This window comes from Paroedura picta, chromosome 9 (assembly GCF_049243985.1).
Source record: "Paroedura picta isolate Pp20150507F chromosome 9, Ppicta_v3.0, whole genome shotgun sequence".
Lineage (NCBI taxonomy): Eukaryota > Metazoa > Chordata > Lepidosauria > Squamata > Gekkonidae > Paroedura > Paroedura picta.
In genome coordinates, this window is record NC_135377.1 from 19,643,772 (window position 1) to 19,671,750 (window position 27,979).

A 27,979-nucleotide genomic window follows, 5' to 3' on the forward strand; every position below is an offset into this window, starting at 1 on the left:
GTTTGCTGGGTGACCTTGGGTCAGGAACACTTTCCAACCTAACCTACCTTGCAGGGTTGTTATGAGGATAAAATAGAGGACAGGAGATTGCTCCCCATTGTGGAGCAAGTTTCAGAGGGCAGCCATGCTGGCTTGCAACAGAATATTAGATTTGAGCCCAGCTCCACCTTAGAGACAAACAAAAGTTTCAAAGTATAAACTTTCAAGAGGCAAAACTCCCTTCATCTGCTGAAGAAAGACAGTATATAAATAAAGTGAGTGAATAATAAATATAGCTGAAGATGGGAAAGAGATTAACAGGTAAGTTGATGGGTAGGGGTAAGGAGAGGAATAGCAAATGCAAACAAGGCAGTCCTTACAAGACACCAGTGGGCATCTGAGAGGCCTGACTGGAGAGCCCTCATTTCATTTGCAGCTCCAAAAGAAGACAATTCTAAGAAGCATTCTGAAAATTCCCGGGGTTTTGTTCGCTCTGTTTTGTCTTAATGCAGAGGTGCGGTTTTGTTCAGCTGTCGCAACCAGTCAGCTTCTCTGGTTTGTTCTCATGCTGAAGAGGGAGTTATAAGCATCATAATGTTCATTACTTTTGACAGCCTGGGTCATATCCCCAGTGTTTGTTGGTGGAGGCGCATTGTGTCTGAATTTCCCACAATAATTTCAGGATCAGGAAGGGGACCACAGGGGAGCATCTGTTCTTGGCCATCGGGTTATGGCCTGAACCTTCCACCCACTGCTGGGTTGTTACAAGCTCTGCAGCGTCTGGTTGCCTGACTGGTTATTGCATAGCAGCTAAAACAACCATATGCTTCTGCAGAAGCACCAGTCCACCCTCTGAGTAAATAGACTCTGATATAGAATACTCTTGAGATTCCTCCAGTATTTCAGTGACAGGGAGAGCTTCATCCACGCCTCTGTCTGTCCAGGTTTCCTTTCATGGAAGGGAACAAAACCGCTTGTGGGGTGAAAAATTCATTAGGGCCTCTCCAACACTCAAGAAGGATCACCGCTTTGGGGGGGGAGGGGGAAGTTTTATTGTGCTTAGGCATCTCCCCTGCAATAAAGAATAGATTGTTTTTGATGGCAGTATGTTGCAAATGATTCTTTGCACCGGACTGTCAGCAATGAATGCTGGCATTTGGTTTGTTCATCCCACACTATTTTCTGTAACTACTAGACGGCAGAGTAAAATGCATTGCCCTAATGTCAATAGCAGGGGGGGGGGGAGAGAGAGAGAGAGAGAGACTTGATTACATTAAGCAAACATAAATATTTTATCAAAGTAGCAAATGCCTTTCTGGATGCAGAATTATGTGCTCTGCTTAAAAGTTAGGAAAGCTGAGCTTATGAACAAGAATAACATATCTGGGAATGAGGGGAAGCTGAAATTTCTGTGTACTGAAAACAAAATGAGAGGCTCCTTCAGTTGCCATCACAGCTCTTTTTATGGGGTTCTTTTCATGGGTAAACTTGGGGTTTCCACAAATTGGACCAAATTGTGTACCCTGGACCAGGGGTAGTCAACCTGTGGTCCTCCAGATGTACATGGACTACAATTCCCATGAGCCCCTGCTGGCAGGGGCTCATGGGAATTGTAGTCCATGGACATCTGGAGGACCACAGGTTGACTACCCCTGCCCTGGACCATTTCAGATTGGGAAAATGGAGTGGCAGGGAAGAGTGAAATCCCTTCTCCATGTTCACCACAGTCATCATTCGAACCTGGCATCACACGTGGCAACCAAGAAGGAGAACCCACCAGTCCCTTGTGACAGTTCCACAGGACTCACGGGCTGGACCCCAGAACCAACCTGCATACTATTTTGTTGCATTGCATCTTCCAAAAAGCACAGTTTAATTGGAGGAGAGATTATGCGGTATTGGTAGTTAATGGAGTGACATTTTTCACAAAGCCTATGGCCGTGAAAGCTGTCACCAAATTTTGCCTACAACCGACTTAAGTTCTTTCACATAGGAAAAGCTGGGATATAGATATTTTAATAAACAAATTACAAAGTCATGTTTTATATGGATGACTCTCCTCAAGCGAAACACCAGAAGACCTTCCAGGGAAGCAAAGAGATCACCAAAGGTGTGCAGAGCACTAAACTACCCTCATGCATCAACTACAATGTCGTTTCAAAGCGATGTTGGAGATTCCTGCTCCAGAGAAACACATGCAGAATTTCAAGAAACAATTAAAATAATCTTGTACGGTTGAGGAATTTCTCATTGGGGAGTAGGAATATTCCTATAGCATTATGGCAAATGCTGTTCAGTAAGGAAGAACTAATACCTGCCAATGTAATGGCTTATAATCAAAGACCATCACCATCAAGTCCCGGTCCTACTATGCCACACTGTCTTTAGTTTTTATTGTAACGTTCAAAGTTTATATAACGCCATACAGGAACGAAGTATGGTTGATAAATATTAAGTCTGTATAACAATCCCCATAATTAAAAAACAAACAAACTAAAGGTAGAGGTACTCCCTGTGCAAGCAAACTAGTGTGTGTTAAATGAATAGCTCTGATTCACATTGTACTAAGGAGAGCTGAATTCTAAATCAGCCGAGTGCTCATTTATTTGTGAATTCATGAGTTGATGTACAGAATAGAAAACAAAGTAAAACCTGAAGGTTTAGGGAAAAAAAGTAATCAGCATGCCTGGGAAGTCGCCTGAACTAAATAAAAAGGTGTATCCGTGCCTAGTTTGGCTTTACGTGGGGTCTAGGAGTCCATGGATCGCCCGGGCTAGCCTGATTGTGTCAGAGCTTGGAATCTAAGCAGGGCTAGTCATGTTTAAAACTTAGATGGGAGACTTCTAAGAAAGTCTAGCAGAGTTGCTTTGCAGAGGAAGGCAATGGTAAACCGCCTCCGTTAGTCCCTTGCTTTGAAAGCTTGATGGGGCCTCCATAAGTTGGCTGCAAACCGTTGGTGCTTTCTACTGCCATGATTCCTAGGTAACCCTGCCTGCTTATGTGCAGTGCAAGACTCCAATTCAGTTAAACCTGAATTTAGTTCCTGTTTGCCCAGGGCTATTCAGAGAATGAGTCACCCCTGAAACTGGTGGGCTCTAGAATAATGACAATTCCAAACACTTTCTTATGGCCCACTTCTTAGGCAATCTACAAGATGGTTTCTTCAGTTATGAAGATGCCGGAAGATGAATCGACTCCAGAGAAAAGAACAGAGAAAATCTTCCGTCAGATGGATACTAATCGAGATGGTAAATAATCTTTGGATGTGTTCTTTTTAATTTACTTGGTTCAAGGTATTCTGATTTTGCGGACTGTTTTTACACTAATTTGGCTGAATACACAGAAAGATGTCACAATATGTAAATAGCAACCTGTTTCCAGGCACCTCTGAAATGCTGAATCTTTATATATTTAGATTAGAGGAGAGAATTTATCAGGGCAAGACATACTTTATTGTTAGCTTTGCAGACTTGTAGCCCAGCCTCTAACTTGGGCAGCTTGCTTCATCATTGACTTTAAACCCAGTTTGTGGATTGGGGCTATGATGGCATTTTAGCACTTTGTGCAAAGAAAGAGGAACAGAGATCGGCTTCTTCCCTGGGAATCCCAAACCTTTTCTCTGTTCCCAGATCAAGTACAAGGCAATCCTTCACTTATGGCCATGCAAAACAGAGACAGATGTTAAGCAGGGGAGGATGGTGAGCCAAATAGCAAGCTAATTCAAGCAAGCATTTTATTCCCAAAGTCAGTAATGTCACCATCCATATTCAGAAATGTAAATAAAATTTAAAATATGTGTGCCCCTATGAAGATGCATGACTCGTTACCCCCAAAATATTGTGGATTTTTGGTAGTGTCTTGCTTGATTTGGAATATTCTTTCCCCATTGGGCTATACATTTCATCTCCAGCGCAACCAAACTGTACTGTGTGTTGGTGATCCTTTGGTGGGAAATCCAGCCCCTAAAAAGGGTTTCTATCTACAAATTTAAGCCTCCGAAGACCTTCTGTCCACACTCACACATTTAGTACCCAAAGATGAGCAAAAGACCAGACGAATAGGCCAATGTTGTTTGCCAGTACTAAGACTGGGGTGTCAATATTCATGATTTGCTTGGTAAATGGAAAGATACTTGCATATAGCATTGGGCATGCCAGCTGTTCTAGGTAGGGTTGCCATGTTACAGCCTGGAAATTCTCTTTGATCCATCCACCACTCAAGTCTTTTGACCTGTTCTTTCCCTGCCTGCTACAATAAGGAGGATATTGAGGCAAAACAGACAGAACAGGTGATCCTGGGACAGGGGAGAAAGTAGGGCATGGAATCTCTGGGTTTCAAGCTGCCAACTCTCCCATGAAAACACCACTGAACTGAAGCCTTGCATGCAAACCGAATACTGAAAGTTTCTCAATTCGTTTTTCAAATGTTTTAATGACCTGTTAGCATTGCCGTTAAATTTACGTTCACCGAAGTGAGATGTCTGACGCTGTAATAGAATGTCAAGGTACCCTGAAGATGGTTACATTCAGAATGTAAATTCTTTTTATTAAAAAAAAGAACGTTCAAAACTTTCAGATAATCAGAAGGCTGCATAATCAAAAAAGGTTCTATTGAGAGTGACATCGGAGGGGGAACTGTACATAATGTTTTTTGCACATGAATATTAGACATTTGAAGAATGTTCATTTTCCTTTTCAGTAGGAGTCAGGCAATCAGTGGTGCGGAGTACACATATTTTGTATGTTTTGGAATGCTAAAATCAACCTCCCTATTTGTTTTTTTAGGAAAACTTTCTCTGGAGGAGTTCATCCGGGGAGCCAAGAGCGACCCGTCCATCGTCCGTCTCCTTCAGTGTGACCCCAGCAGTGCGGGCCAATTCTAAAGCAGCTGCTTGGATTAATCCATGTCTCTGTTTTCATTTCTTTTCTCTTTTTGCCAAACGACATTCATGGCGGCGTTGCCTCTCTGTGGCCAACCATGCCTTCTTGTGTGGCATCTTTAGCTTTCTTTGTGGCAGATCCACTAGGAGCACTCCGTACTCTCTGCAATTCGTCCGCGTTACAGGGAGTGCCATTTGCACGACCCATGTCGATTATGAAATTGTTGCAGAATTCTGTGGCCTGACCGAGGGGTAAACTCCGTTTTGCTTAAAGGGACTGACTTCCTAGCATGCTTTGGACCGAAGCCTTAAGTTTTGTCGATTCCGGACTTTAAAAAGGAATGGGCAAGGGCCATGAGCTCTGTTCCAAAGCGATATTTGGTTCCGATGCACACATGGAACAAAGTGGATGACATGTCTGCCATATTTCTTTCAGTACTGGAGGATGCCGGTGAAAACCCCCAGGCACTGTAGGGAACAAAGAAGCCCTTGTTCACGAGGAGCTTCATTTGTGCAGCAGATCAGAGCACATGCAGAGCACATTACAATCAGATCCAGGATAAATTGTTTGTACCCATCATATTACATTAGAAATAGACTGCAATGATTCTCCTGTAGATTCTTGCCTATCACTGATACCATTACTTGCAGCTGTTGCTTAGGAACAGACCTGCAATGGCCAACACTTTAAGGCAGCCGCTGAACACCATAATGCAACAATTAAAGGATAAATGAAATAGACATAAGCCCAAAGAAAACCTCATTGGTGTCTGGGAGGTCTAAAATGTTTTGTTTTGAAAAAGAGCTCACCAACCCATTTGGAATAATTCTCTCAGTCTATGGGACCATTGGCCTGGTGGGTACAGTTTTCACTCGTCTTCAAAGATGTGAATCGTTTTATAGGTTGAGACCATTTAGCAAGGGATTGGCAGGTGGCAACTAGCTGGGGAGGGCCCATCCCATTTTCATAGGTAACATACTTCATCTGTGATATCCTCTTAAGACTGCAAGGTTCCTATAAGATAAATAGAGGAGGAAAAGACGGTTCAGATGTCTCAAGCAGGTGATGCAACTGCCCTTTGGAAATAGAGTGTCCATTTGGGAGTGAGGAGAATGGGAGAGGTTGTCCAACAGAAGCTGAAGTCCTGTGAACACTTTGGATAAGGAAAGCAATTGGTTTCAGGAAAGCGTACATAACAGCACTGCATGTTTTAATGAAGAGCCACCTGATGATAGCAGAGCATGGGCTACAACTTGAAGTCCACCGTCTTAGAAGAGAGTGGCAAGGAAATGATGGGGTTATGTGGATGAAGGACAAAGAAATGGTTTTGGAAGGTGAAGGTTGGTTTGTTCCTGCATTGTTAGATTTTTTAAAAAATGGTTTACGAGAATCAGGAAAATTTGCACATTAGAGTGTGCTTTTTGAATACATGTCCTGCAAAGTTAATGTAAAAATGAGGAGGGGTTTTGGAGTTGAGAATCAGCACAAAAGAGAAAGAAGTTTGGCCTTTTCTGGTCCTGCCATTTCTCCCCTACAAATGCCCTTTAGATCTCCCCCTCCCCACAAAGAAATCAGGCTGCTTCTGGTCTTATAGCTTGGCCGACAGAAAAACAGTGAAAAAAAGACCAGAGGGGCATTTGCAGTGGTGACTCAGCAAGCCAAGAAAAGCTGAGCACTCATCAATTGCCCCCTGCAAATGTCTCACCCTTGCATTAGGGCAGGGGTAGTCAACCTGTGGTCCTCCAGGTGTTCATGGACTACTGTAGTCCATGAACATCTGGCGGACCACAGGTTAACTACTCCTGCATTAGGGTTTCAAGAGGAACAAGGGGCTGGGAGGCCAGAGTTTGTGGTTCTGTCACGTAAACAATGCTGAGGGTGGAAGAAAAACAGGGTCATATTTCAGCTCTTGTATTTCCAACGTTGCACAGATGTAAGCAGTGGACACTGAAGGAAACCGTGTTAGTTTCTCCATAACTCTGTATGTCCATCTTAAAAGAAGGAAAGATCACCACAAGGTGACTTTTCTTCCCTGTTGTTTTCATGGAGCAATAGTCATGACGGTTTGCTTTTCTCCTGCCATATTTCTGGTTACAGTTAGGGCTGTTTCAAGGTCACCCCTAGAACGGTTTCTCTGACAATGCCAGTAGATGGTCCAAGCCACACTCATGTGACATTACTATAGGACGCTGGATTGAACATCACCCGTGGTAGCATGGATCTAGGTCTAGGATGTGTCATGTGTCTCCTCCTGTGCTATCATGAGCTGACTCCCTGTGGTGTTTCGGCACCCTCACGACTATGCCCCCAGACCTTTTTTGGGCAGTTCAATTGGAGAACTGGCCAGATTGCAGCTTCATGCAAATTCACCATGTGGTTATATTTTCACAACACTATTTGAGTCACATCTTCATAGTGAATCAATTATGAAATTATCTTCAGAATCACAGAATCATAGAGTTGGAAGGGGCCATACAGGCCATCTAGTCCAACCTCCTGCTCAACGTAGGATCAGCCCAAAGCATTCCAAATCTTTGCACTGAATTTTATGTGCTGTATTTTGGTCCACAGGGATAATTTTTTTATGGGGGCAGGGAGGGAGAACTCAACAACAAAGTACCGTTCTAGATGTAAAATTGTAGAATTGATACTTCAGTATAGCTTGTAAGTCTGTCCTGAAACATTGACCATGGTACCATTTGTATTATATTTATACATACACATATATATGAAATTTTAAAAATACATGTGTGTATTTACATACACGCATACAAAAAAACTATAGGAGAAAGATGTTGAATGTTTTATCATTTTGCCTCAAGACAGCTTTCTTTTAAATATATATTTTTAAATGCCCTGCCACAGAACTAAGATAGTTGTATGGGCAAGTCTGGAATCAAAGAAATAGCACAACTGAATTTCAAAAATGTGACTTCTCTTTCTATGTCAGCTTCTGCCAGGAGAATTTAGATTCAGAGTGGAAATGGGGCTGTTTGTGTGCTGAAACATACTCACGTCTACAGAGGTGGTGTACATGAGAATGTCCATGGATCGGGAATTCCACTCTTGTTCCAGAAGGAATTCCTGGGTTAGGTTAGGGGCTCATATTTTGAGGAGGAAGGAAATTGCAAGGGGGCCCATTCTGCAACCACTTGGGAAACACAAGAGCTCGGGTAGACGTGCAGAAGGTAGAGTCTAGTCTTCCTTTAGGCTGCAGTTTTAAGAATACTTCCCTAGGCGTAGGCATGTTGAATAAAATTGAACTTACTTCTGAGTACCCTGGCTTTCTTAGACTAGATTGCTTTCTTAGACTAGAAGAAGCAACCAGAGAACCCAGAGCTATATGGAGCAGTTCTCAATCTGAGTACCTGTAGAATGGGTCCTTCGAAAAAGGGTCTGAGTGCTATCTGACCCGTACTCTAGTAGAGGCAAAGGCCAGGTGGGCCTTAATGTAAAGCAGGGGTAGTCAACCTGTGGTCCTCCAGATGTTCATGGACTACAATTCCCATGAGCCCCTGCCAGCGTTTGCTGGCAGGGGCTCATGGGAATTGTAGTCCATGAACATCTGGAGGACCACAGGTTGACTACCCCTGATGTAAAGCACCCAGATGAGAATAGCATTTTGAGCTGTCACTAAGATGACCGGCTGTAGCGGGAGAATGAAGGGTGGAGGGCCTGACTAGAAGATCTCCTTAGATGGAATTGCCCCTTTCATAATGTCAACAGAAACCACCTACTAAACTCAAAATGGTTCTTTGTGAAAAGGTCTGAGGAAAGTCCCTCCAGGATGGGCTCGGCCCACAGAGTGAGCTCTAACAGGCAGCTTGGCAGTTAGCCATCCCTCCAGAAGATTGGTTGGTTGGTAGCCCATGTTTAATCCTATGGAATTAACAACCTGAGGGTTGAGATGACCTGGGCCAGTCCTTTTTATGGAAGAGGAAGCTGTTGAAATTCAGGTCGCAAGGAAACTTAAGCATCACTTTAAAAAAATCATGACTTTCAGCCTTGCGCAATCAGTGCAGGCTTGGCGGTAGAAAGTAAACTCCCTAGACCCCTAGACTTCCCCTTTTGAGTCGAACAAGGGGATCAGAGAAAGTTTTGCCCACACTTCTTTCTTAAAAGCAGCAGCTAAACATATTTCAAGCTGTTAAAATTTTGCCTTTTGTTTAAGCAGCTCAGTTTGCATATTTGCTGTGATGCTTGCAGAAGGTCTTAGCCCACCTCGTAATTCATGGAAGTTGGAAATAAGGAACTCGTAGTTCCTTCGCTCTTTAGTTATTGTTATTTTTATTTATATTAGCTTTTATTAACCGCCACTTCCAGACCTTGCCGGCTCATGGCAATTTACAATAAAATCCATAAAACGACAAAATGACAACAATAATGACGGCACAATCCAATTCTATGACTTCCCCCCATTGGTGGGAAGCAAATGTTTGAGTTACAGAGGCCTCTTCCCATACTGAAAGGCTTAGTGGGTTTTATTTTTAAATGGGAAAAGCAAAATATTTCTCTACCAGGCCATGCCATTTCTACCCAATTATAAGTTGGTGTTTTGCAGCAGAATTTTAGATGCTGAGGCGAAGTGAGCAGAAGCAGGAACTTGGGTTAGAGAGCAGAAAAAGTTCATAAATGCCTTCCCTAGACAAATAGAACATGAGAAATACAGGAAGGAAGTATGGCTGGATCTTGTCCTTGCATGTTGTTCCACAAACATATCTAGACTTCAGCATTTGAGTAGCTTGCTTTCCCTCATAGGCCTGTTAGTCAACTGTAGCACATTGGAAGCTTGAAAGAAAACAAAAGCTTGTTAGAAAAGTACCTTTGCTGTTCCCAGGGCTATTTCCAAGTAGGCTGTTTTGCCATCTTTTGAGGGTTTTTACAAGGCTCTTGCAAGAAAAAGCATAAAAGAAGAGTTCATAATGTTAAATATATAACATACCACTATGGGTTGTATCCACCCAGTGTTTCTGATAGTAAAAAGGGGTGGAGATGGTCTCTTGGATCATCCAAGGGCTTTGCTGGAAATCATGGAAACTGCATGGGCAAAGGGTGTGTGCAGTTGGGGCTGGAGTGGTGTGGAGTGGGAAAGCTGGCTGGTCCCAGCCCTTTAGGAAGATCTGCTTTCCCGCATGTTACAATGCATGGGCCAATTCCAGCAAGGTGGGGATTTTGTGTCCTGATCCCTGGCTTGATGAACAGCCACGTTTTGAAAATGTGGTACTGTGCATGTCATTCCTAGCTTGATCCAACAACCAGGGTTGTGCACACATGGGAAATTGATGACATTTGCCAACCAGCTGTTCACAAAAGGCGGCAGTGACCTAGGATTGGTTCTGAATGGTCTTTCCTTCTTCAAAGAGCTCACCTACTTCAGTGACACTTGCTTGGGCTTTGCTTGAGTGATACGCAGATTGCACCCATTGGCTGCCGTACACATGGTAGTTGAATTAGGACACGTAGCTACAGCATCGAAACTGCATCTCTGCAATTAAAACATCTGCATCGCCTTTTTAAATGGCCCATAACTGTATATGACATTTTCATTTAGCCAAATAATTCCTTAGGGCAGGGGTAGTCAACCTGTGGTCCTCCAGATGTCCATGGACTACAATTCCCATGAGCCCCTGCCAGCGTTTGCTTGTGCTGAATTGCATGTGCTTCAAGACAGTAATTGATCCTACCACAGAAGGTGGGTTCTAGCAGCAAACATCACGGAGGGCCTTTCCCCATGATCCAAGTGGGCAATGCTCTCTTTTGTGTGCTGTTTTGGAATGTGTTTGTTCTGGTCACATAGTCCTTTTTGAACTGCTGTTCTAAATTTCCTGTATGGATTTTTATGGCCAGTTTGCATGGAGAAATGAATAGGAAATGTACAGTGTAGATAGCAATGTGTGAGTCCGATAAAAACACAAATGTAGGGATCATCCTGTTTTGTCGTCTGCATGTGGGTTTGACATTTGTGTTCAAAGGTATCTCCAGAGTAAGATCTGGGCAATGTGTGGAGGGTATGTCCATTGTAGATGATTTCACTATCAGGACACTGCCTAAGGGGAACCATTGGCCTTTTTCAGTAAAGCTGTGATTTAGGGCAATCTGGCAGAAGGTGAGGTGAACAAGAAGGTTTTACTGCTTACTGGAATCTTATTTGGGCTCTTTCAAGATTCTCTCTTCAGGGTTCTCTTTTGAGCCTGAAAGCTCCCGGAGTCCTCATTCTCAAATGGCAGTGGTGGGAGTCTGGTGAGAATGGGTCGTGGTTAAAATGTGAACATACGAAATGTTCTTCTACACAACATTTGAACACCAGATCAATCCATCTCCATCCATGGTGATCTCAGAGAAAAAGAATACATTTGTCTCCAAATTTAAAGAGCTGGGGAAAACGCTGTTCTTATCTCTAAAGTCCAGCATTGTGAGCCAAGGGCAGACATCTGAAATCTCAAGCTGATCATCTTCCTTCTTGCCTCTTCCTTTATTGGCTCTACTTCCATTCCATTCCAGTGGTGCTCCTTGTTCACTTATAAAACTTAACTACATTGACGTTTTGAACCCCAGTAACCTGACGTGCCGCAGAAGACTAGGCTTGGTGAGAGCCAGCTTGGTGTAGCGGTTACAGAGTGGGGGCCTCTAATCTGGGTTCCATTCCTCTCCTCCACATGCAGTCTTGCTGGGTGACCTTGGGCCATTCACAGTTCTCTCAGAGTTCTCTCAGCCCTACCTACCTCACAGGGTGTCTGCTGTGGGGAGAGGAAGGGAAGGTGATTATAAGCCACTTAGAGTCTTCTTCAGGTAGTGAAAAGTGGGGTATAGGAACCAATTCTTCTAGGCTTGATTCATATTAATGTTCATCTTGATGTGATTGATCACCCCTTCCAAGAGTGATCAAAGATGCCATGTCAAGACCCCTAGCATATCCTGACCAAGCTTTCTGTGGTGGTAGCAAAGGGCAAACAATGGGGGGGACAGTGTTTTATTTTAATTTCTGCTAATGAGACATTCCACTGAAAACAAGCAGACACAGGAGCAGTCCTGAACAATTTACATACCTTTCCTACTGAAGACAATGAAAGTTCTTTACTTGTGTATGTTTCTCTGCTCTGGTCCTTTGTAAATTAATATGAAATGAAAAAATACATTGGGTGTTCCACTCTTCTTATGGTTTTAGAACAACCTTTTTGCAATCCCACATGTAATAATGAACTAGTTGTTTGTTAATGTGGTGGGGCATCCGATACTCGTTCTAAACTCAGTCTTTATGGGGGCCAAATACAACAACTGAAACCACCATGCTGCAAAAGGTTTAAGGACCATTTTCACAGGTCGCAGTAAAGCAGGATTCCCACTGCAGAACAGGAGTGGGAACATGTGCCCCCTTCCTTAATGTCAATGCAGAGAAAGCTGCTCAGGATGAACGCCTCTTGAAGACATGGGACAGGTGAGTCGTTACTAGCTCAGATGCCACTGATTTCCATGGGATTTCTCATATCTGGATCTGCATTGCAAATCAGGCACGCCTCCCTCTGCACACGACATTTGGTCCCCGTGGCACTTGTGAACAGCGCTTTTACCCTTAGTTGGGTCAGGGCAACGAAGACGTCATTTTTAAAATCGGCTTCCAGCATGATGAATTATGCAGACGTGTCAAACAAACTCAATCCGTTCTTGTCAGGAACAGATTGGATGGACAATGGCACCTCTCGTGTTCCAAAGCATGGCTGCTGTCATGTCTTGTTCTAAACGTTTGACTCGGAGTTTACTAGGAGTTTTTCTAGAGTTCTCATCAATGTGAAAGGGATGGACTTTTCTTATATTGACAAATGCAACGGTATTTATTCTCCGGAGAATGACTTTGATCTGTGTTGACTAGCGTTTCCTACTGACTGAGCCTTCCTTCCCCCTGTACATAGGACATTCAGATTTCGTGGAAATCTCACCGATCCCGGTTTGCATTTTTAAGGCACTGCTGATATGTGATGCAAGTATATGTTGGTCGTGGCAACTTTGGTGTAAAATGTAAGGGGAAAAAAACCTACTTCAATCGAATTATTTTGTTGGTGTTTGGCTTATAAAGACAGTATGAAGACATGCATGTTACCGAACCCTCTCTTTGCTAGTTACACCGTGACGCCATGGATTGATTCTCATTGTATAGGAAACTTGCGTTCCTTGTTTGTTTTTACACTGGGGCTTGTTATGATCTGCCTGAAAAGTCTGTTTTTTCTGTGTTTATCTCTGTTGGGTTTATCTCTGTTTTTTTTTAACCACACCCACTTGTAGTTGCTCACGGTGTTCACTGTCAGGCCCTTCCTAAGAAAGATTTTACCCTAGAGTTAACAAATCTCATGGATGCCTACTCTGCCTATATCATATAGTGCAGGCGTGGCCAAACTGTGGCTCTCAAGATATCCATGGACTACAATTCCCATTAGCCCCTGCCAGCACCTGACACAGAGCCATTGTTTCCTGTTTTCCCTTTCATAGAGCACATGACCACCTTATCAAGGGACGTACCTTCCATTTCCTTCTCATCTTGAGCTGGTTCCACCACCTAGGTAAATTGCTTACTTTGTATAGTTCACAAAGCCATTCTTTAATGCCATTTTTAAAAGAATGGAATTTATTCATTGTCACAAATGAGAAGATGCATGGCTTGAAGCTAAGTTTCATCATCTTTTTTTTTTGCTATGATGATCTCCATAAGAGGTTGTCTGTAATCATATACCTTCCATACACTGAATATTAGGTCTGAATACACTCTTGTGTGATAAGAGCTGATATTTGCAACAGGCACAACTCCGCCGAAGTTAAGCACCTTTGAATCTGTTGTTTTGGACATACTTATTTGGAAATAATCCCTATTACAGTTTTATTTCATGGATGCATGCATGGGGTTACACTACAAATTCCACTGAATTCCCATTGTGGGGGGTTAATTTTCCAACTGAAACCAAATCTACTCAAAATAAGGTTACAAAATAACTTGTGTGCCAATCATTTTAAGGCACCTAACCCTCTCATGCAAGCAACCAAGCAGGAGAAATGTACATAAGTGTATGTTTGCTTTTTCTCCTTATAGTTCACCAGCAACTCACTAATGTACATATGGACAAACTGGTTAATAACACTACCGTAGATTAGTAGTATTGATGAATATACTGGGAAAGTCGCTTTAAATGTGCTTAATATTGCCTGCATTGCACTCAAAAGCTCAGAAGAATGGGTTGAATCCCATGGATTTGCTCCACAAAAGGGTAGCCCCTTCCCCTAAGGCAGGGAGCCTTCCCTTGACACAGCAAAGCACCTGGTACCTGAGGAAGGTGCTACCATGAGAGGAACAGATCCATAGGATCTGACCCATAATGTTAATCAGCCATTTGCCCTGTCGTACTAGTTTTACAGCTCAGATCAAGAAATGGGGTCCAAATCCACTGTATGGGCCAACCTTTAGCTCAGATTATTATTCTTCCTTAGAGATATGACAGAGTGATCCATGTGCTCAACTCATGGGAGGTTTAGAGGGATATTTGAGAGTGCATTAAATTTACCTGACTATTCCTGCAAACGAATAGTATCCATTTGGGACAATACAACAATTCTGAGCATAATGTCTTATTTTAAAACGTTGATACAGAATATAGATTCAGGTGGGTCGCCTACTTAGTCTGAAGCTACAGAACAAACTTTGAGTCCAGTGACACCTTTAAGACCAACACATTTTTATTCTGGCTACTCAAAAATAAAAGTTATGGTCTTAAAGGTGCCATTGGTCTCACACTTCGTTCTGATGCAGACTGATGGCCTCCTGTATCTCTTGAGCTTATAGCTCCTGGCTCAGGATACTAGATGATAAGTTTTCACAACTAGGAGTCACTCCTGAAGATATCATGTTCCCACATCCTTCAGACCTCAGGAAAAGACTGACATACCTAATAACTGAGCTCAATTTTATTTAAGGCGGAGTCAAGGAAAGCTAGTTTGCGCCCCATTTGCCCGAGGAATTGTTCCAAGTCAAGAACCCCCTCCTTATTTATCCACCCTTACTGTTCCCTTACTATTGAGAATTTATGCTGGCGCGTTTAAATACCTTCCCTTCTATGAGTTTTTATGGTAGGGATTTTTTGGTATCAGTTAGATTTTGTCAGTGTGGTTCTGACATTATCGATACTCTCTGTTACCTAATGATAGACTGCCCCTTGCTAAAAAAAAAAAGAGCAAGCGAGCAGTGGATTCAGAGGTAGATTTCAGTAACATCTTGCCAGATTCAGTTTCTGAAGCCCTATTTTGGGAGGGAAATGATGATTGTACAGCAGCCATTGTGAAGTTTTGGGTTGCTGCTGCATGTTAAGCATAAAGGCTTAATGTTAAATTAACATCCTTTAGTACTTCATTATTCTATGGTTTTGGGTTGTTTGAGGCCTTGTGTCCATGAACAAAAGGGATAGAAAGTTCTGATACAGAATATAGTGGGGCATAACATATAAATATTTTTAAAGCAGCCAAGTGTGTTGGTTAAAAAAAAAAAGACACATTTGTGGTAATGTCTTTTTCAGTGCCAAAACTATGAACAGTGTTGTTTGAAGAAAATAAGGATTTTTTTTACTGTATTACTGCTGAACAAATATTGTTTTTAAATGTTCAGTTTTGAATAATTTTGTATTGTAAACTGTTTTGTGACACGGTGCTTTTTCATACTGGAATTACTGAATGCACCCAACTATTACTCTGTTTTCTTATAAGAATATGTAACCTCAAAAAGCTTAATGAATACCAGTATATGGCGAATATCCAAGGATTGCAAACGAAGCCCCTCTATGTTCCCACCTCCTAATAAATATTCTGCTGCAACTAAGTGTTCTGGGAAGTTCCACTGTGTTGCTTTTAACGAAATGGCTATTAAGAGGAATCTTTTACACATCAGTTGTGACTGTGAGACTGCCAATATTCAACTCCGTGCAGCAGGCAGGCGGGCAAGGGAGAACTCTTCTTGCAATTCAATAGTCTATTTTTTTAAATCAAAGATATCTCTAAAACAACCATTTTCAGAACAAAATTGCTATTTGTCAATTTGAGCTGAAAATATTGACTTTTGCTGCTTGATGCTCTGGAGCCATGTTCTTCCTTTCAGATCATGCCATTGACCATGGGGCTGATGTAATAGTCTCCCTACTATGCTGCTGTATTATCCAATAACTAACTTGTCTAATAGAGATACCTTTTTTCTTAGCTTTTAAATGCTTTCAATAGACATTTGCTTCTTTGAGCCATGGTATCCTTGTGCTTTATAGCCCTGTCCACATTCTGTTTACTGCATATACATCCTGCCTGGCCATGCATACATCTGTTTGTAAGAAGGAGCCAACACATTTTCACCATGTGAGTGAAACCAGGGACCAGTACCTGGATAAATGGGGGTCTTGTATCACATGTTTAGCTTCACATGCTGTTAATATAACTTGAGACTTACACAACATACATATAAAGGATAATCAAGTACACACTATATACAGATTGCGTGTTTGTTCATTGTAACTTCTGAACTGGGCTTTGGTCTCCTTTTGCTACCTATTTCTTGTGCTCTGACTCCTTAACTGGTACTCTATCCTTCCCCTTTCTCCTTTTTGTGTCATTACTTACTCTACCAGACTCTTTACCTTTCCTCATCACCCACCTGACTCTCCTGGTCATCCATCTTAGTTCAAGCCTCAACATTCCCCTCTGCCCCCTTACTGGAATGTTGAGGAGCACTCATACAGGTTCATTACAAATGAAGTCTTCCATCAGTGAATTTAGGAATTATCCACATGTTGAAAGCTTCTTAGAAGTACATGAACCTGCCTGAAATTGAGTTGGGCTATTGGTCCATCTATCTCATTGCTTAGTTGGATTGGCCATTCTTCTCCAGTGAACTCAAGCTAAGACAAATCCTGTCCAAATGCTGACTTGAGGTTCTTTTAATGGGCGATAGCAAGAATTAAACCTGGGATCTTTCACAGCCCCTCCTGTATATGCCACCTACTGAGCCACAGGCAGGCCTCATATTTTCCTGCACTCAATATTTATTTATTTAAATCTTGTACCACCCTTCCATACATTCTGTGGGATTGTTCCATTAGCATGAAAAGAGGAATGCTTTTGCATTTGGTTAATCCACATAAATTAGCACAACTACGGTAACTCAAAAAATAGTTCCTTGACAGTTCTAGGTGCTCATGGCTTTAAATATCTCAATAGGTGGCTTGCAGTTATAAGAAGAAAGCCAGACATGTTGTTTTTTTTTGCATGCAGAGTGAACCAAAGTTTGAGATTTGTGCTACAATTGACACCTGCAATTCAGTGACTGGATTGGCGGGCGGGGGGGGGGGGGTTCTATGCCAAACAGGCATGTTAGCTCTCTGGAAACAATGTTTTTAAAATAATACTTAAATGTAGTTTTAAGAGCCTCTTGTGGCACAGAGTGGTAAGGCAGCCGTCTGAAAGCTTTGCCCATGAGGCTGGGAGTTCAATCCCAGCAGCCGGCTCAAGGTTGACTCAGCCTTCCATCCTTCCGAGGTCGGTAAAATGAGTACGCAGCTTGCTGGGGGGTAAACGGTCATGACTGGGGAAGGCACTGGCAAACCACCCCATATTGAGTCTGCCATGAAAACGCTAGAGGGCGTCACCCCAAGGGTCAGATATGACTCGGTGCTTGCACAGGGGATACCTTTACCTTAAATGTAGTTTTACTCTTCCCCACCCCAAAATAATCAAAGACATTGTAAACATTGTAAAACTATTTTAGGGTTTGTGATGACATAAGTACTAGCCAATATCTGGCTTCTCCCCGATTCAAACAGAACCATCCTGCAAATACCCAGAACTGGGGCAATGACAGTGCTATCAAAACCACCTCCACAGTCCTTAAAATATTTTTTTTGTTTCCATGCTATGACTCATCATGGGCCTTTATGACAAACACTATGATGTACATCACTAAAAAGTCTGGAACTGAGTAGGCCGTGCAATTCTTCTGAACTGGAATTTTGCAAGTTAAAACAACCACTTTAAAACATCCTGACTTTACAATTTCCAATTAGTTGGAATTTGTTAGAAGAAGAAGAAGAAGAAGAAGAAGAAGAAGAAGAAGAAGAAGAGTTGGTTCTTATATGCTGCTTTTCCCTACCGAAGGAGGCTCAAAGCGGCTTACAGTCGCCTTCCCTTTCCTCTCCCCACAACAGACACCCTGTGGGGTGGGTGAGGCTGAGAGAGCCCTGATATTACTGCTTGGTCAGAACAGCTTTCTCAGTGCCGTGGCGAGCCCAAGGTCACCCAGCTGGCTGCATGTGGAGGAGTGCAGAATCGAACCCGGCTTGCCAGATTAGAAGTCCGCACTCCTAACCACTACACCAAACTGGGTCTCAAACTGGCTAGAAGAAGGATGCTCACTCCACAGTTGTCAGAGAGCAATATATGCATTTATGAGCAACCACAAGAGCAACATGACTAATGTTTGGCACCAAACACGTACATACAATGACATATCAGTCCAAAATTTGAGTCCAGTGGCACCCTTATGAGCTTTTGTAAGTTGCAGACCTTGAGGCAGGGATGGGAAGGCTCATCCTCACACCTTGAATAAAACTTGTTGGTTGTAAAGTTGCTACTGGACTCGGATTTTGTCCTGCTACTTCAGACCACCATGGCTACCACATGAATCTACATCAATATTAATATTAAATATATAACATATAAAATGTCCAGAGTACTTCAAAGGATGTGGCATGATCTTTCCCCACAACTGCTGAACCTGACCCAGCCCTAGTAAATTTGGAGGGAGGGGAAGTGTGGTGTAGTGGCTAAGAGCGGCAAACTCTAATCTGGAGAACTGGGTTTGATTCCCCACTTTTTATCCATGTGAAGCCAACTGGGCCAACGGTTCTTTCAGAACTCTCTCAGCCCCAACTACCTTACAAGGTGCCTGTTCTGACAGCAAGAAGAGAAAGCAATTGTAAGCTGCTTTGAGGCTCCTGAGAGTAAAGCAGGGTATAAAAGCAATTTTGCTTCTCCCTTCTGTTTTCTTGCTTTCTCCTCAACATGAGGTACAGCAAGTCAAGCAAGATGGCCATAGTGCCCAGCCTACAACTTACCCGTCCTCAATTTCTCTAGTGTTTCAAGATGAGAATCACCTTCAAGGCACAAGCTCTACTGACAAGTGGTCTTGCCCACTTTCCTGGAACATGCCACACTGGGGATCAGTGCTCAGAACAGCCACAGGTGGCTCAAATCTAGTGAGTAAGAAATACTGCATGAGAACGTCTAATGAGTAAGAAATACTGCATCAGAACATCTAGTAAGAAATACTGCATTAGTGAGAAATAAATACTGCATTAGAATGTCTAGTGAATAAGAAATACTGCATTAGAACATCTGGTACGTAAGAAATACTGCATTAGAACATCTTTAGCTCCCGGAAGCAAGAGAACATACACCAAAGCTCTGAGCTGTTGTGCCCCACCCCAGACCTGACATTAAGAGGTTCCATTTAGCCATACCCCACCCTCTACAAACATGCCATCGCTGCTTCTGAAGGCCGTGATCTCCATAAGTAAACCATCCAAGGAGAAAGGTCTATGTGAAACAAGCGGATACATCTTGGGGGAGAAGTCCTGAGGTGTGTGTACCAGGATTGATGCAGACACTTAGGCTGCTATTTGAAGACTATAGGTTGTACACCCAGAAGAATGAGCAGAACTTTGTTGCACACTGGGGAGAAGTTACGTCTTCCCTGTGGGATTCAACCCCTCCCCCTGAACAGTGCTGGGCTCATAGGGGGTCTGCAGTAGGTTGTGGGGAATCAACAAAAATCCTCCCCAGTGGGGTATAATGCTCTTGACTCCACCTTCCAGGCCAGGCGTACTTCTCCGAGGCTGGGAATAACCAACAAGTTGGAACCCACAGAGCGCAAGTCCCTGCAGGGGGCATATGCCTTATCCAAAGGGCCACATCAGGAATGCAATGCTACTGCCACAAACACATCACTCCAGGACCAGCAGCACACTGAGAAGGAGTGGAATGACAGAGCTGAAGGCAGGGCTGACATCCCCATCAAGTGACAGAAGGTTTTGCTTCTAGAAGCAGATTGCAGAATGGACCTTCGTTCCCAGTCCCTAGTTCCCTAAGTGTTTGTGTGTGTGTGTATCATTTTGGCTGTTTGCTTCGGAGGCAAAGAGGTCTGAGGCTAATGTAGCCAACTAGAAGTAAGCAAGCTGGTGTCTCACTGAGGATGCCCAATGCTCTTCCCAGGAGACAGGTTTTTATTTCCTGGCAAAGGAGCAGGTGGCAGACATTTTGAGACAGCAAGGACTCTCCCCAAAGGTGAGCCTATTAAGCACATGGGATCGCCCCAAAGATTCGATGCAGAGGTGAATAACTTATTGAACATCAGCAAAAACAGGCAGAGGCAGTTATATCTTATGAACATTTATTTCTTTCCTTCTTAAAAATGTACAAAAAATAAAATAAACCTGTATTTATAAGTTTATATATTCCCCTCTCCCATTTACAAAACTATTAAGTTACATGAACTATTTCCTTATAATAAAATACCACACGCTGTTTACAGAGCTTCCTTGCTTTCCAGAGATGGGGACTGTACACATTTTTAAATTTTTTCTTTAAAAAATTGGCAGAAACATTCCTGTTTGTATCACATCACCATTTTCCAGAAGAAAGGTTGTAAGGAAGGGGGGAGAGGGGGGAGGAATAGGAAAGGGGTCAGGGTTACAGCAGCTGCAAATTTTCTTCATGTTGTCTGCTTTTCAAAAGCTGCAACACTTTGATCTGTTCTCACTTCTGTGGCATAACCCCGGCAGAATCCATAACAACAGTTCTGCAGCTTCCTTTTCACAAGAAAACTGAACTGTAGCTCTTGAGCTAATCTTGGAGCTTTCTAAAGAATCACCAAGAAAAGGAACACGGGGGGAAATGCTGGGAAAACAATTCCATTAATAAATCAAAGAGAAGGTTTCTAGGTTCACATCAAAGTATTTTCTGTTTAGTAGCAGAAGCTTTGTTTGCGAAAAGAAAAAAGCAAGAAAACTGCTAAAGATTTCTTTGCTAAAACTGCTAAAGATTCCTGCTCTTCCGAGCCCATTGAAGGCGGGGGGGGGGGGAGAGGGTTTCAATTAAGTGGGCATTTGGTGGCTGTGTTCAAACTCCATAACAAGCGGCAGCTGATGCCCTCCTCAAAAAGTTTTCTTAGGTGCTCATCTGTGCCCCTTGCTTGATCCACCTGCATCCTCTTCTAGCATTCAGCGCATGGCCAAGCATTTCCCAGCTCAATCAAAGGGGTCAGTTTGACCTCAAGCTACAGGCATCCAAAGAGGCGGGAGACGGGAGGGATGGGCTTGTGCCCCATCCAAGTTTCATTCCAGCTTCCTCTAAGAATGCAGCCCATGTGCATTAGCCATACACTGTGTGTGTGTGTGTGTGTGTGTGTGTGTGTGTGTGTGTGTGTGCTTGGAAAGTGCCTTCAAGTCGCAGGTGATTGCAGTGACCTCAGCAAAGGTTGTTCAAGGCAAGTGAGAAGCAGAGGTGGTTTTCCAATGCCTTTCTATACAGAGTCTTCCTTGGTGGTCTCCCGCCCTACTTAGCTTCTGAGATCTAACAAAATCGGGCTGTACCGAATGCTCAAAGGTGGCCAATCTTGGCAATTATTCTAGCCAAATAATGACACGTCATGTAATTAGGGGCAGACACACAACATTTGCACGGATGTCCAGCTAATTAGCTGTGACTCTGCAGTAAGGCTCAGCTTGCTAATGTTTCAGCTTTCACTGCTTTTTCAAAGACCAAGTTTCTGGTTACATGCTAGGAACGTACAGCCATTTTTTGAAGGTTCTGACACACTAACATAGCATCTATGGACCTGGCACCATTTGTCTATCCCAGACTTTCTCAACCTTTTTACCATCAAGAAACCCCTAAAACATTCTCCAGGCTTTAAGAAACCCCAGAAGTCGCATGACTGTGCAGTATAGGGTTGGTAAACATAGCTGTGTACATGCCTACCTGGGTCCCCTCCCCTTCCCACCCCCTCCAGGCCCATCATTGGCCATGGGGGGGGGGTCGGGTGAACATGACCATATATATTTTAAATTAATTAACTTCAACCCATTCGGGAAACCCAGGCCATCAACAAACCCCAGGGTTTCATTAAACTCTGGTTGAGAAAGCCTGGTCTACCCCTTCTCTGCAAGACATCGAGCCAACTTCAGAATACAGGCAAGGTTTCAGCAACAGAAGACCTGTCTCTGAGAAGACAACGGCAAAGGTGGATTGCATTCTTTACCAAATGTATTACTTTCATACTTGCTACATAAATTGGCCTACTGAGGGGGTCATGAGCTCTTGCCCCTAAACTTTATCATACTCTAAGTCAGTGGTCCCCAACCTTTTTATCACCGGGGACCACTCAACGCCTTTTAGTTTACTCCTCTACTCTCAACCACTGCCCTAATGCTCTCTGATCGCTATGGTAATGTATAAACATCCCTTCAAAATAAGATACAGACACGCCACAACAATGAAGTGTGTTGTAAAAGGCTGGGGGGGGGTGAAGTAAAGGGCCGGGGGGGGGGGAGAAGGCGTCCTTCGGGGCCCACCTCCGATTAGTCGAAGGACCACATGTGGTCTATGGCCCACAGGTTGGGGATCACTACTTTAAGTCATTCTGAGGCATGCAGAATTATGTGTACTCAGCTCATGTAGAGGCACTAGCCTAGCTACTGGATCACACCACCATCTCAACTAAACAAAGAACGCAACTTGTAGGGTACCTACCTAGCATTCTTCTATGGCTGTCCTTTGGGGCAGAATGTTTTTCTGGAAGCCATGTCAGCAATTGCTAATCAAAAAACCCTGACATGCTTCCCATGAACCTCCTCAGAATAAAGTATGAAAGCCTGTTTTAAACAAACATCATCCAACAATACTAAGCTGCAGAAGAGGTTATAGTTTCTTCCTGGTTGCCATTTTCTCTTAATAGAGGCCCCTGTGCCCTCAACAGCCATCAAGCTGCCCAGTCACTTCACTTCATGACAGGTATGAAGGAACCAAGTCTTGACCTTCATGCTGCCGTGTGTTCCTTCATCAAAAGATGCTAAAGATGCCAAATTATTCTCAACCCCAACTGATCATCCTAGAGAGTTAAATCAGAACATGACTCACCATAGATACATAACAGTCTTATACAACCACAATTGGCCACGATTTGACAGCATTTTACACTCACACACACACGTCCACAAGGGATGCTTTTGCTTATACATAAATAAGTGACTACTGGCCCTAAAATTTTGGCATACATTACACATTTAGGACAACTGTTACTGCAAAAGAAAAAGAAAAAAAGGATAATGATCTAAATAGGTGAACAAAGAAGTTTTCATAAACTTCATAACTCAGGGCTTAGCAATTTTTCTGCAACAATCTGCTATCTCACAAAAATCCATTAGTTGACAAAGTTTGACGACTAGGGGCTCTTGAATTTTAGGTTAAGCTAATTTATATTCCATGACCCCTTAAAAGCATTCTTTATAGGACTGTTTTGTGGTTGTCTCAGAATTCTTGCTACATTCCCACTCAGCCATGATAGATTTGTGCTTTGCTTGTCCCTACAAAGTGGTGCTCTTTGAATGGTCTTGAGGCTATGCATCTTTTGTAAAAAGTTCTTTTAGATCATATTCCCTTTTTAAAATTCCACGCTCAGGTTGCAGCTCTTTGAAGTTAAGCTCAGAAAGGATTTCCAAGTTTCATTTCGTATTCAGTGTTCATGTCTCCAGGTCCAAGTGAGCTAAACGCTAGTTAAAAAAAATTAGAGGCATAAAACTTTTCAAATTCTTGGTTCAACCTGCAAGGAAGCTAATGGACGACACGATACCTGCTGTTATGGTCTGTACAGACTATACAAACATCTCTTCATTTCATTATCTTAGTGTGGCAAATACCAGGAGCCCCGTCCATGGAAGTGCAAGACTGCTGTCCGCTAAATACTGATGAGACAGCTTGAATAACACAATCATATCAAAAACATCTACAGTCAGGACTTATATACATATACACCCTGTCAAGTAAAGAGCATGTACATCTCTGCATTTAGAGTCTAGTGTACCGATCAGGGGACACCAGGAAGTTTCCCTAAATTAATGAAGGACACAGGAATATCCATTCATAACCAGATGATTCCTCCATTCCTGCTGCGGTTCTTGGGAAAATGTATTGACACATCACAGGAAGAAAAACAATAAAATAGCTGGAGAGTTAGGAGGTGTAGAAAGATTATAGCAGGTACAGAAATGTATAGAGAGGAGAGGAAGGTCAAGTTGCATCTCCTTGTATAGGCACACCATCAATACATTTACACATGCACAAAGACCACCCATGCCAATGTGGCTGTCCAGGACTTTTGGCACCTGTCTCCCCACAATACCACTGAGAAGAAGCCATTTCCCCATGCGAGCTCTGTCACATTCTGTCACATGTGGTTCCTGTCTTGGCACAATTAACGCAGCGCACTTTCATGCATCGCAGACAATGTGCCTGAAACAAGGAAATGTGCATATTGCGCAAACTGAGTGATCAGTGGCTGCTTTCGCTCAGCCGAAAGCGGAAATACAAAAGCAGATGTCCTGTGCAGAGATCCAAATCTGGTCTGACCCAAATCTAATCATTTCAGACCTCAGTATAACCAGAAAATATTATCCAGCTTAATTCAATTTTGGTTCTAGTTTTCAAAAGAGACCACAAGCATGGCAAACGGAAATGGGAATCCCATTTCTTCCGAAAACCTAATGTCAGAAGCAGAAGCTGGCATGGTGGGAGAGCACATGAACCCTTGAAGTTACTTTATACTCAGCCAGACCATTGATCTACCAAGATCAGCATGAGAGGAATGAACTGAGGGCCTTCAGCAATAAGCTCCTCCTAATCTCTAGGCCAAGCTTTCTCATATATGCAGCTATGCTTCCCGAACATGTTCTGCACAATCCAGCCACTTCTGGGGTTCCTCAAAGCCTGAAGGGTTTTTTCATTACTAAAAAAATTCCATAATAAAAAAGGTGAAAAAGGCTCCTCTGGGTGCATGCCTGAAGCGCAACGAATGAAGGGCCACACCCCGACAATGATGTAGGAAAGGACAGTGAAAGTCCACAGGCGCAAGAAAGAAGACAAATAACACAGCGAAGTGGAAGTCTGTGAAGAATCCCTGCACAGAGAATGGGAGATCAAGTGCAACCACAAGGATTCCAACGTTTCCCAGGCATTACACTTGTGGAGGATGTTACCAGATGTGGCAATAAGGAGAGATTTAACAGTCGGGTATAGATGGATAAGCCATGGGCAAAAGATGTCAACCTTTCTGCACACGGAATAGCTGATGGCAGAACTTCTCTTCCATATAAGATGTTCCTCCATCATCTAATTCCAGAGTACAACAGAGGAGTAGTAAACACATCCACACAGACAGGAAGAATATATTATTACATATTATAAACATTATATACAAACAGATGGTGTTTTACTTACAAATTACATGTCGCCTGAGTGCCTTACTTAGCCGTCCCCATTGCCATGGGTGGGGAAGCACCTGGGGTTCTATGGCTAAGCTACACGTTACACTCAGTGACCGGTGGGAGTTCTGCACAGACGGATGTCATCGGCCATTTCACCATCATTGCCTCTGCATGAATGATACAACCAGACTTTCTAGCAATTTGTTTTTGAGGGTGCAGTTTTGCTTGTACTGTCCCAACAGGAAGAATGCGATTCCTCAGATCCATTTTCTTCCATATTAAACAGCTTTTTTTTTTTTAACGAGTCACAATTTCACCCTAGTAGAAGATGAGATGGTGAAATCCAAGGTCCACTAATTATTTACACAATGCAGAGTGAGGAGCAATAAATAAGGAATAACGAGAAGACGTGTCCGGACTTGTTTCTTGGGGCGAAAACAAATATGGTGGTTGGCCATGAAGTTCTGTAACGCCCCCTTTTTTTTATCAGCATTGGTCAGCTGTCAGGGCTGTAGAGGAAATGTCCCTTAAAACAGGAGCAAGACGCTAGATCTCCGTCAATGTGACTTTGAAGCCTTCTGTCACGCTCTCTATGTTCAGGATGAAAGTGTCTTCATTGGAGTAATGTTCAATTATGTTATCGTCCATGTTTACCAAGATCCTGGGAAATGGAAAGGGATGCGTTAGTAACACTTCCTATGTCCGCTATCTGGTGGCAATTCAGATAGCCCTAACCTGGATGGCCTAGGCTAACCTAATCTCATCAGATCTCAGAAGCAAAGCAGGGTCGGAAATGGTTAGCATTTGGATGGGAGACATAGACAGGCAATAGCAAACTACCTCTGAACGTCTCTTGCCTTGAAAACCCTATGGGATCAAAGAATCACAGAATCATAGAGTTGAAAGGGGCCATACAGGCCATCTAGTCCAACCCCTGCTCTACGCAGGATCAGCCCTAAGCATCCTAAAGCAATGCTTAGGGATCACCATGAATCAGCAGTGACTTGACAGCATTTTCCACTGCCATAGTCTTTCTTAGATTTTTTTTTTACCATTGAGAACCATTGTTTTCCTGTGTAGATACCTGGACACAGTGTGACTTGCTGCCTCCTGGAATTTCACTAGGAGTATGAGTTACATTATGCTCATTATGGGAATGCTACTGCAAATGACACCCTCTGTTACAAGGTGATTCCTTCTCTGCCAGGATTGTTCTCCAAGATGATGCAACAATATCATGTTGGGAGTTTCCTTTGCTCTGCTTTGAGCCACTAGCTACCCAGCAGGGGTGGCCAAACTGGCTTGCCAGATGTCTACCGACTACAATTCCCATGAACCCCTGTCAGTACTGGCAGTGGGCTCATGGGAATTGTAGTCGGTGGACATCTGAAGAGCCACAGTTTGGCCACTCCCGCAAAAGGAACTCATGGCATAGCATCTTTATGGGAGAGTTAATATGAGGCCTAGTGGGGACGGCGAGTGGAATAGGAGATGACAAGCTCATGTCACACTGTTTGTTTGAGGTACAGAACAGCATTCAGGAAACCAGGTTCACTGACAGTTCTCCCAAAAGAAGAAGAGGTGTTGTTTTTGTATCCCACTTTTTACTACCCAAATGAGTCTCAAAATGACTTACAATCACCTTCCCTTCCTCTCCCCGCAACAAACACCCTGTGAGGTAGGTGTGGCTGAGAGACCTCTGAGAGAACTGTGACTTGCCCAAGGTCACCCAGCCAAGTGCTTGTGGAGGAATGGGGAATCAAACCCGGTTCTTCAGTTTAGAGGCTGCCACTCTTAACCCCTTCACCATGCTTGCTCTCCATGCTAACGTAGCCGAGTTAAGTGTGGTCCAGATCTTACCCCTTTTTACTCTTCTTGTAAAGCTTTGTGATCTTCTCAGCTGGAAGGCCATACTTCTCAGAAATCTGAAATTTTGTTTTTAAAAGCAGACAATAGAAGGTTTTAGGAAAAGGAAGGAAGCTATCCAATGAAGCATTACCACATTCAATTAACAAGCGAGGCTAACACAAGACCAGAAATCACAGGCGTTCAACAGGGTTTTCAAGGCAGCATGCCAAAGTATGAAGCATCATGAGATCCCATCTCCTCAAAACCATCGCAGGTTGTCTGTTGCCCGGGCAACCATAACATGGAGCCAAACACTTGTAAGCCAAACTAATCTGTTCAAACAGATCGTTGAGGTTGTGCATCTGCATGAACATCATGGATGAGTTTTTGTGTGCAAATTCTTGGGCACGGCATTCGGCCCGCCTCTTGTGTCAACACAGCTAAGCTGACATAAGAAGAAAAGAGGGTAATCTGTCCTTTCCCCCCGCAGCCGCCCAACCCTCATGGGTCCATGCCAGGCCTGCAATCCAGGGACGATCCTGGAGTTGGAAAAAAACAGATAAAGGAGAAGATGGGGTGAGGCAGATCTGTGGGTCTTGCCTCTTTGAATCCAGCCCTTTTACAGAGTGCTTTAGAGGGATGCTAAAGGAAAGTCCTTTGTTTGTGACTCCGAAACATTGTCTCTCACAAAGAAAAATCTAAAAATACTAACCCTGCTTGGCTTCT

The 27,979-nt window shown here is 43.2% G+C and overlaps 2 protein-coding genes across 8 annotated transcripts in view; one reads left to right on the forward strand and one right to left on the reverse strand.

Moving 5' to 3' along the window:
- NCALD (neurocalcin delta) overlaps positions 1 to 15,709 on the forward strand; it is a 91,262-nt gene extending 75,553 nt beyond the window's left edge. For all 5 annotated transcript variants that reach the window (XM_077351767.1, XM_077351764.1, XM_077351769.1 and 2 more), the window contains exons 3-4: positions 3,122 to 3,227; positions 4,764 to 15,709. In XM_077351767.1, coding sequence (XP_077207882.1) covers positions 3,122 to 3,227; positions 4,764 to 4,861 — 204 coding nt within the window. In that variant the 3' untranslated portion in view covers positions 4,862 to 15,709. The remainder of the gene's footprint in view (positions 1 to 3,121; positions 3,228 to 4,763) is intronic.
- A 4,611-nt stretch (positions 15,710 to 20,320) lies between these two features.
- Positions 20,321 to 27,979, reverse strand: part of GRHL2 (grainyhead like transcription factor 2) — a 95,425-nt gene continuing 87,766 nt past the window's right edge. For all 3 annotated transcript variants that reach the window (XM_077351773.1, XM_077351771.1, XM_077351772.1), the window contains exons 15-16: positions 27,266 to 27,330; positions 20,321 to 26,066 (exon numbers count right to left, since the gene is read on the reverse strand). In XM_077351773.1, coding sequence (XP_077207888.1) covers positions 25,952 to 26,066; positions 27,266 to 27,330 — 180 coding nt within the window. In that variant the 3' untranslated portion in view covers positions 20,321 to 25,951. The remainder of the gene's footprint in view (positions 26,067 to 27,265; positions 27,331 to 27,979) is intronic.